The 9,651-nt window shown below is 46.9% G+C and overlaps 1 protein-coding gene across 1 annotated transcript; it reads left to right on the top strand.

Moving 5' to 3' along the window:
* Window positions 1-2,136: 2,136 nt before the first annotated feature.
* On the top strand, window positions 2,137-5,947 carry LOC115149596 (sodium/glucose cotransporter 5-like). Its single transcript, XM_029692549.1, has 5 exons — window positions 2,137-2,421; window positions 3,656-3,727; window positions 3,929-4,033; window positions 5,706-5,765; window positions 5,939-5,947. The coding sequence occupies exons 1-5, from the start codon at window positions 2,311-2,313 to the stop codon at window positions 5,945-5,947; spliced, it is 357 nt and encodes a 118-aa protein (XP_029548409.1). The 5' UTR covers window positions 2,137-2,310.
* Window positions 5,948-9,651: the final 3,704 nt, after the last annotated feature.

The raw sequence follows: 9,651 nt of genomic DNA, 5'->3' as shown, positions 1-9,651 counted from the left end.
CTGTCTGTCTGTAGGAGACTGGGAGTAGATCTGGAGGAGACTGACGTCTACCAGGATTCTAATGGAGGTGAGGAAGAGGAGGAGGATGATGATGGTGGTAGTGATGGTTCTGTGTGACCCCTGACCTGACGTCTTGTCTCCATAGAAACACGTATCCAGAACCAGGAGTCGGTCAGAGGGAGAGACGTTTATACTGGCTACACCTGGTGTACACCGTTTAGTTTATACTGGATACACCGGGTGTACACCGTTTAGTTTATACTGAATACACCGGGTGTACACCATTTAGTTTATACTGGATACACCAGGTGTACACCGTTTAGTTTATACTGGGTACCCCGGGTGTACACCGTTAGTTTATACTGGATACACCGGGTGTACACCGTTTAGTTTATACTGTATACACCGGGTGTACACCGTTTAGTTTATACTGTTTTACTGTCACGTCCTGACCAATATAAGTTCTTATTTTCTATGGTAGAGTGGTCAGGGCGTGACAGGGGGTGTTTTTTGTGTTTGTTCTATGTTCTCTATTTCTAAGCTTGAGTTATAGTTATCTATTTCTCTGTTGAGTGTGTGTGTGTGGTGTGTGGTGTGTGTCTGGTGTGTGTGTGTCTGGTGTGTGTGTGTGTCTGGTGTGTGTGTAGTGTGTGTAGTGTGTGTGTGTGTGTGTGTGTGTGTGTGTGTGTGTGTGTGTGTAGTGTGTGTCTAGGTAACATGCGTTGGTCAGTGTGTTTTAGCGAGAGAAACAGATGGCAGAGTCTCTGACGTCACACACACACACAAACTGCCATCACCATCAATCTCACTCACACACACACACACACACACACACACACACACACACACACACACACACACACACACACACACACACACACACACACACACACACACACACTGCCATCACCATCAAACACACACACACACACCAGACGGCAGGGTAGTCTAGTGGTTAGAGCGTTGGACTAGTAACCCAAAGGTTGCAAGATCAAATCCCCGAGCTGATAAGGTACAAATCTGTCGTTCTGCCTCCTGAACGAGGCAGTTAACGAGGCAGTTGGTGGTGTCTGACCCGTTGGTGGTGTCTGACCCGTTGGTGGTGTCTGACCTGGTCCACTCTGTTGACCCGTTGGTGGTGTCTGACCCGTTGGTGGTGTCTGACCCGTTGGTGGTGTCTGACCTGGTCCACTCTGTTGACCCGTTGGTGGTGTCTGACCTGGGTCCACTCTGACCTGGTCCACTCTGTTGACCCGTTGGTGGTGTCTGACCCGTTGGTGGTGTCTGACCTGGTCCACTCTGCTGACCTGTTGGTGGTGTCTGACCTGGTCCACTCTGCTGACCCGTTGGTGGTGTCTGACCTGGTCCACTCTGCTGACCCGTTGGTGGTGTCTGACCTGGGTCCACTCCGTTGACCCGTTGGTGGTGTCTGACCTGGTCCACTCTGCTGAGCGTTGGTGGTGTCTGACCTGGTCCACTCTGTTGACCCATTGGTGGTGTCTGACCCGTTGGTGGTGTCTGACCCGTTGGTGGTGTCTGATCTGGTCCACTCTGTTGACCCGTTGGTGGTGTCTGACCCGTTGGTGGTGTCTGACCCATTGGTGGTGTCTGACCCATTGGTGGTGTCTGACCTGGGTCCACTCTGACCTGGTGGTGGTGTCTGACCTGGTCCACTCTGTTGACCCGTTGGTGGTGTCTGACCTGTTGGTGGTGTCTGACCTGGTCCACTCTGTTGACACGAGCTTCATGCGTGGCCTCCAACACTCCATTACCTCCCAGCAGGTAGTGAGTCAGCGGGTTTCTCTGAGCACATTAGCAGAGAGGTTTAATCATCTATTGACACAAAGACCCCTGATCTCTCTCTCTCTCTCTCTCTCTCTCTCTCTCTCTCTCTCTCTGTGTCTCTCTCTCTGTGTCTCTCTCTCTCTCTCTCTGTGTCTCTCTCTCTGTGTCTCTGTCTCTCTGTCTCTGTCTCTGTCTCTCTCTCTCTCTCTGTCTCTCTCCGTCCCTCCCTCCCTCTCTCTCTCTGGCTCTCTCCGTCCCTCCCTCCCTCTCTCCCCCTCTGTCTCTCTCTCTCTCTGGCTCTCTCCGTCCCTCCCTCCGTCTCTCTCTCTCTCTCTCTCTCTCCCCCTCCCTCCCTCTCTCTCCTCGTTCTCCATAGTGTCTGCAGCAGTGGTCAGGTGTAGTGTTAGTGTACAGGTGTGTGTGAAGCATTTGGTCAGGTTTGGGGTTAGGTGTGTGTAGCCGAGGTCAGTAAGTTAGTGTGTGTGTTAGTGTGTGTGTTAAGTGAGGGTGTGTTAGTGGTCAGTGATGGCGTCCAACTCCACGACCCAGTTCTTTGCTCTGTCCCAGTCCTTCAGTATCTCTGACATCATTATCATCGCTGCTTACTTCCTGCTCAACGTAGCCGTCGGCATCTGGGTGAGACTTCTCTGATACTGTCTGTCTGTCTGTCTGTCTGTCTGTCTGTCTGTCTGTCTGTCTGTCTGTCTGTCTGTCTGTCTGTCTGTCTGTCTGTCTGTCTGTCTGTCTGTCTGTCTGTCTGTCTAACTATGTGTCTGTCTAACTATGTGTCTGTCTGTATAGAGTTGGTAATGCTGTTAATAATCGTGGAGGAAGTAACTGTTACTACTGAGATACACACCATAGCTGATACAGAGTTGTAACTACGGACCCCTGGTGTGTGTAACTATGGACCCCTGGTGTGTGTAACTATGGACCCCTGGTGTGTGTAACTATGGACCCCTGGTGTGTGTAACTATGGACCCCTGGTGTGTGTAACTACGGACCCCTGGTGTGTGTAACTACGGACCCCTGGTGTGTGTAACTATGGACCCCTGGTGTGTGTAACTGTGTGTAACTACGGACCCCTGGTGTGTGTAACTACGGACCCCTGGTGTGTGTAACTACGGACCCCTGGTGTGTGTAACTACGGACCCCTGGTGTGTGTAACTACGGACCCCTGGTGTTTGTAACTATGGACCCCTGGTGTGTGTAATTATGGACCCCTGGTGTGTGTAACTACGGACCCCTGGTGTGTGTAACTACGGACCCCTGGTGTGTGTAACTACGGACCCCTGGTGTGTGTAACTACGGACCCCTGGTGTGTGTAACTACGGACCCCTGGTGTGTGTAACTATGGACCCCTGGTGTGTGTAACTATGGACCCCTGGTGTGTGTAACTACGGACCCCTGGTGTGTTTAACTACGGACCCCTGGTGTGTGTAACTACGGACCCCTGGTGTGTGTAACTACGGACCCCTGGTGTGTGTAACTACGGACCCCTGGTGTGTGTAACTATGGACCCCTGGTGTGTGTAACTACGGACCCCTGGTGTGTGTAACTATGGACCACTGGTGTGTGTAACTATGGACCCCTGGTGTGTGTAACTACGGACCCCTGGTGTGTGTAACTATGGACCCCTGGTGTGTGTAAATACGGACCCCTGGTGTGTGTAACTCTGTGTAACTGTGGACCCCTGGTGTGTGTAACTATGGACCCCTGGTGTGTGTAACTGTGGACCCCTAGTGTGTGTAACTGTGGACCCCTAGTGTGTGTAACTATGGACCCCTGGTGTGTGTAACTATGGACCCCTGGTGTGTGTAACTATGGACCCCTGGTGAGTGTAACTATGGACCCCTGATGTGTGTTCCAGTCGTCCTGCAGGGTCAGCAGGAATACTCTGAGTGGATACTTCCTGGCTGGGAGGGACATGGCCTGGTGGCCGGTGAGTCTGATCTCAGCGTCCGTTACGTCGTCCGTTAATCTCAAAACAGTCCTGCATTTCCTGTTGATCGGAGCCTCTCTGTTTACCAGGTGTGTGTGTGTGTGTGTGTGTGTGTGTGTGTGTGTGTGTGTGTGTGTGTGTGTGTGTGTGTGTGTGTGTGTGTGTGTGTGTGTGTGTGTGTGTGTGTGTGTGTGTGTGTAGATCGGAGCGTCTCTGTTTGCCAGCAGCGAGGGCTCTGGTCTGTTCATCGGTCTGGCTGGAACTGGTGCCGCCGGAGGAATTGCTGTAGCTGGCTTCGAGTGGAACGTAAGGACACACACACACACACACAGTTACACACACACACACACACACACACACACACACACACACACACACACACACACACACACACACACACACACACACAGTTACACACACACACACACACACACACACACACACACACACACACACACACACACACACACAGTTACACACAGTTACACACACAGTTACACACACACAGTGGTCAGTGAAACAGTCTGTCTCAGTCCTGTCTGATGCTGTCCGGTCAGTGAAACAGTCTGTCTCAGTCCTGTCTGATGCTGTCTGGTCAGTGAAACAGTCTGTCTCAGTCCTGTCTGATGCTGTCTGGTCAGTGAAGCAGTCTGTCTCAGTCCTGTCTGATGCTGTCTAGTCAGTGAAACAGTCTGTCTCAGTCCTGTCTGATGCTGTCTGGTCAGTGAAACAGTCTGTCTCAGTCCTGTCTGATGCTGTCTGGTCAGTGAAACAGTCTGTCTCAGTCCTGTCTGATGCTGTCTGGTCAGTGAAACAGTCTGTGTCAGTCCTGTCTGATGCTGTCTGGTCAGTGAAACAGTCTGTCTCAGTCCTGTCTGATGCTGTCTGGTCAGTGAAACAGCCTGTCTCAGTCCTGTCTGATGCTGTCTGGTCAGTGAAACAGTCTGTCTCAGTCCTGTCTGACGGTCCTGTTGCATCTAGAGAGAGACGTCATTGACAGAAACAACTTGAATCGTTGCATCTCCTTGTGTTGTTGTCCTCCGGTGGCTGGCTAGCTAAACACGTAGCACACAGACAGACAGAGCAACATAGGACCAGCAGCATGCAGACAGACAGAGCAACATAGGACCAGCAGCATGCAGACAGACAGAGCAACATAGGACCAGCAGCATGCAGACAGACAGAGCAACATAGGACCAGCAGCACGCAGACAGACAGACAGACAGACAGACAGACAGACAGACAGACAGACAGACAGACAGACAGACAGACAGACAGACAGACAGACAGACAGACAGACAGACAGACAGACAGACAGAGAGCAACATAGGACCAGCAGCATACAGACAGACAGAGACAGACAGACAGACAGACAGACAGACAGACAGACAGACAGACAGACAGACAGACAGACAGACAGACCTCTGGTTCAGTAACATCAGTTGTCCTCTCTTTGAACAACATGAGTCACTGAGTGACTCACTGAGTTAAAAGTTCAGGGTCACTTACAAAATGTCTTTGTTTTTGAAAGAAAAGCAAATTTTTTTAGTCCATTTAAAATAACATCAAATTGATCAGAAATACGGTGTTCCAACGACCCGTCGTGCTAGCTGTGTTAGCTGTGCTAGCTGTGTTAGCTTGACTTGTTGTCTCTACCTTCAGGTCTGTGTATCACAGTGGATTCAGATCCCTTGACTTGTTGTCTCTACCTTCAGGTCTGTGTATCACAGTGGATTCAGATCCCTTGACTTGTTGTCTCTACCTTCAGGTCTGTGTATCACAGTGGATTCAGATCCCTTGACTTGTCTCTACCTTCAGGTCTGTGTATCACAGTGGAAAGACAGATACGGTGGATTCCTGAAACAGACAGCAGGGGGCAGTAGAACCAGCTGGTTATTGTATAATACTCTCTCTCCCCCCCTCCCTCCCTCTCTTTCTCTCCCGGCTCTCTCTGTCTCCATCTCTGTCTTTCCCCCAGGCCACCTATGTGTTGCTGGCATTGGCTTGGGTGTTTGTACCTGTCTATGTGTCTTCAGGGGTGAGTGTACACACACACACACACACACACACACACACACACACACACACACACACTCACACTCACACTCACACTCACTCACTTCCTCTCCTCTCCTCTCCTCTCCTCTCCTCTCCTCTCCTCTCCTCTCCTCTCCTCTCTGGACATTCCTCTGTTGGGCGTGTTTATTCCAGATCTCATAAACAGATTGTGTGTTTATTCCAGACTGTGTGTTTGTTCCAGATCTCCTAAACAGACTGTGTATTTATTCCAGACTGTGTGTTTGTTCCAGATCTCCTAAACAGACTGTGTGTTTGTTCCAGTTCGTCACTCCTCAACAGACTGTGTGTTTATTCCAGATCTCCTAAACAGACTGTGTGTTTGTTCCAGATCTCCTAAACAGACTGTGTGTTTGTTCCAGATCTCCTAACCAGACTGTGTGTTTGTTCCAGATCTCCTAAACAGACTGTGTGTTTGTTCCAGATCTCCTAACCAGACTGTGTGTTTGTTCCAGATCTCCTAAACAGACTGTGTGGTTATTCCAGATCTCCTAAACAGACTGTGTGTTTGTTCCAGATCTCCTAAACAGACTGTGTGTTTGTTCCAGATCTCCTAAACAGACTGTGTGTTTGTTCCAGATCTCCTAAACAGACTGTGTGTTTGTTCCAGTTCGTCACTCCTCAACAGACTGTGTGTTTATTCCAGATCTCCTAAACAGACTGTGTGTTTGTTCCAGATCATAACTCATAAATAGACTGTGTGTTTGTTCCAGATCTCCTAAACAGACTGTGTGTTTATTCCAGATCTCCTAAACAGACAGTGTGTTTATTCCAGATCTCCTAAACAGACTGTGTGTTTGTTCCAGATCTCCTGAACAGACTGTGTACTTTTTCCAGATCTCCTAAACAGACTGTGTGTTTGTTCCAGATCTCCTAAACAGACTGTGTGTTTGTTCCAGATCTCCTAAACAGACTGTGTGTTTATTCCAGATTTCCTAAACAGATTGTGTGTTTGTTCCAGATCTCCTAAACAGACTGTGTGTTTGTTCCAGTTCATCACTCCTCAACAGACTGTGTGTTTATTACAGATCTCCTAAACAGACTGTGTGTTTGTTCCAGATCTCCTAAACAGACTGTGTGTTTATTCCAGATCTCCTAAACAGACTGTGTTTATTCCAGATCTCCTAAATAGACTGTGTGTTTTTTCCAGATCTCCTAAACAGACTGCGTTTGTTCCTGATCTCATAATCAGACTGTGTGTTTGTTCCAGATCTCCTAAACAGACTCTGTGTTTGTTCCAGATCTCATCAACATACTGTGTGTTTGTTCCAGATCTCCTAAACAGACTGTATTTGTTCCAGATCTCCTAAACAGACTGTGTGTTTGTTCCAGATCTCCTAAACAGACTGTGTGTTTATTCCAGATCTCCTAAACAGACTGTGTGTTTATTCCAGATCTCCTAAACAGACTGTGTGTTTGTTCCAGATCTCCTAAACAGACTGTGTGTTTATTCCAGATCTCCTAAACAGACTGTGTGTTTATTCCAGATCTCCTAAACAGACTGTGTATTTGTTCCAGATCTCCTAAACATACTGTGTTTGTTCCAGATCTCATAATCAGACTGTGTGTTTATTCTTGATCTCATAATCAGACTGTGTGTTTGTTCCAGATCTCCTAAACAGACTCTGTGTTTGTTCCAGATCTCATCAACATACTGTGTGTTTGTTCCAGATCTCCTAAACAGACTGTGTGTTTGTTCCAGATCTCCTAAACAGACTGTGTGTTTATTCCAGATCTCCTAAACAGAATGTGTGTTTATTCCAGATCTACTAAACAGACTGTGTGTTTGTTCCAGATCGTCACTCCTAAACAGACTGTGTGTTTGTTCCAGATCTCCTAAACAGACTGTGTGTTTGTTCCAGATCTCCTAAACAGACTGTGTGTTTATTCCAGATCTCCTAAACAGACTGTGTTTGTTACAGATCTCCTAAACAGACTGTGTGTTTGTTCCAGATCTCCTAAACAGACTGTGTGTTTATTCCAGATCTCCTAAACAGACTGTGTATTTGTTCCAGATCTCCTAAACAGACTGTGTGTTTGTTCCAGATCTCCTAACCAGACTGTGTGTTTGTTCCAGATCTCCTAAACAGACTGTGTGTTTGTTCCAGATCTCCTAAACAGACTGTGTGTTTGTTCCAGATCTCCTAAACAGACTGTGTGATTGTTCCAGATCTCCTAAACAGACTGTGTGTTTGTTCCAGATCTCCTAAACAGACTGTGTGTTTGTTCCAGATCTCATAAACAGACTGTGTGTTTGTTCCAGATCTCCTAAACAGACTGTGTGTTTGTTCCAGATCTCCTAAACAGACTGTGTGTTTGTTCCAGATCTCCTAAACAGACTGTGTGTTTATTCCAGATTTCCTAAACAGATTGTGTGTTTGTTCCAGATCTCCTAAACAGACTGTGTGTTTGTTCCAGTTCGTCACTCCTCAACAGACTGTGTGTTTATTCCAGATCTCCTAAACAGACTGTGTGTTTGTTCCAGATCCCCTAAACAGACTGTGTGTTTATTCCAGATCTCCTAAACAGACTGTGTGTTTATTCCAGATCTCCTAAACAGACTGTGTTTGTTCCAGATCTCCTAAACAGACTGTGTGTTTGTTCCAGATCTCCTAAACAGACTGTGTGTTTATTCCAGATCTCCTAAACAGACTGTGTGTTTGTTCCAGATCTCCTAAACAGACTGTGTGTTTATTCCAGATTTCCTAAACAGATTGTGTGTTTGTTCCAGATCTCCTAAACAGAATGTGTGTTTATTCCAGATCTCCTAAACAGACTGTGTGTTTGTTCCAGATCGTCACTCCTAAACAGACTGTGTGTTTGTTTCAGATCTCCTAAACAGACTGTGTGTTTGTTCCAGATCGTAACTCATAAATAGACTGTGTGTTTGTTCCAGATCTCCTAAACAGACTGTGTGTTTGTTCCAGATCTCATAAACAGACTGTGTGTTTGTTCCAGATCTCCTAAACAGACTGTGTGTTTGTTCCAGATCTCCTAAACAGACTGTGTGTATATTCCAGATTTCCTAAACAGATTGTGTGTTTGTTCCAGATCTCCTAAACAGACTATGTGTTTGTTCCAGTTCGTCACTCATCAAAAGACTGTGTGTTTATTCCAGATCTCCTAAACAGACTGTGTGTTTGTTCCAGATCTCCTAAACAGACTGTGTGTTTATTCCAGATCTCCTAAACAGACTGTGTGTTTATTCCAGATCTCCTAAACAGACTGTGTTTGTTCCAGATCTCCTAAACAGACTGTGTGTTTGTTCCAGATCTCCTAAACAGACTGTGTGTTTATTCCAGATCTCCTAAACAGACTGTGTATTTGTTCCAGATCTCCTAAACAGACTGTGTGTTTGTTCCAGATCTCCTAACCAGACTGTGTTTGTTCCAGATCTCCTAAACAGACTGTGTGTTTGTTCCAGATCTCCTAAACAGACTGTGTGTTTGTTCCAGATCCCCTAAACAGACTGTGTGATTGTTCCAGATCTCCTAAACAGACTGTGTGTTTGTTCCAGATCTCCTAAACAGACTGTGTGTTTGTTCCAGATCTCCTAAACAGACTGTGTGTTTGTTCCAGATCTCCTAAACAGACTGTGTGTTTATTCCAGTTTTCCTAAACAGATTGTGTGTTTGTTCCAGATCTCCTAAACAGAATGTGTGTTTATTCCAGATCTCCTAAACAGACTGTGTGTTTGTTCCAGATCGTCACTCCTAAACAGACTGTGTGTTTGTTCCAGATCTCCTAAACAGACTGTGTGTTTGTTCCAGATCTCCTAAACAGACTGTGTGTTTGTTTCAGATCTCCTAAACAGACTGTGTGTTTGTTCCAGATCTCCTAAACAGACT

The sequence above is a fragment of the Salmo trutta genome, chromosome 15 (assembly GCF_901001165.1).
Source record: "Salmo trutta chromosome 15, fSalTru1.1, whole genome shotgun sequence".
Taxonomy (NCBI): Eukaryota; Metazoa; Chordata; class Actinopteri; order Salmoniformes; family Salmonidae; genus Salmo; species Salmo trutta.
Note: the sequence above shows the minus strand (reverse complement) of the source record. Positions and strands in the feature narration are given on the sequence as shown.

Excerpts from the sequence above, each read along its gene's own strand:
- LOC115149596 (XM_029692549.1), top strand. The coding sequence starts at position 2,311 with ATGGCGTCCAACTCCACGACCCAGTTCTTTGCTCTGTCCCAGTCCTTC. Across the intron at positions 2,422-3,655 it reads ACGTAGCCGTCGGCATCTGG|TCGTCCTGCAGGGTCAGCAG; the intron begins GTGAGACTTCTC and ends TGTGTGTTCCAG. Across the intron at positions 3,728-3,928 it reads GGGACATGGCCTGGTGGCCG|ATCGGAGCGTCTCTGTTTGC; the intron begins GTGAGTCTGATC and ends GTGTGTGTGTAG.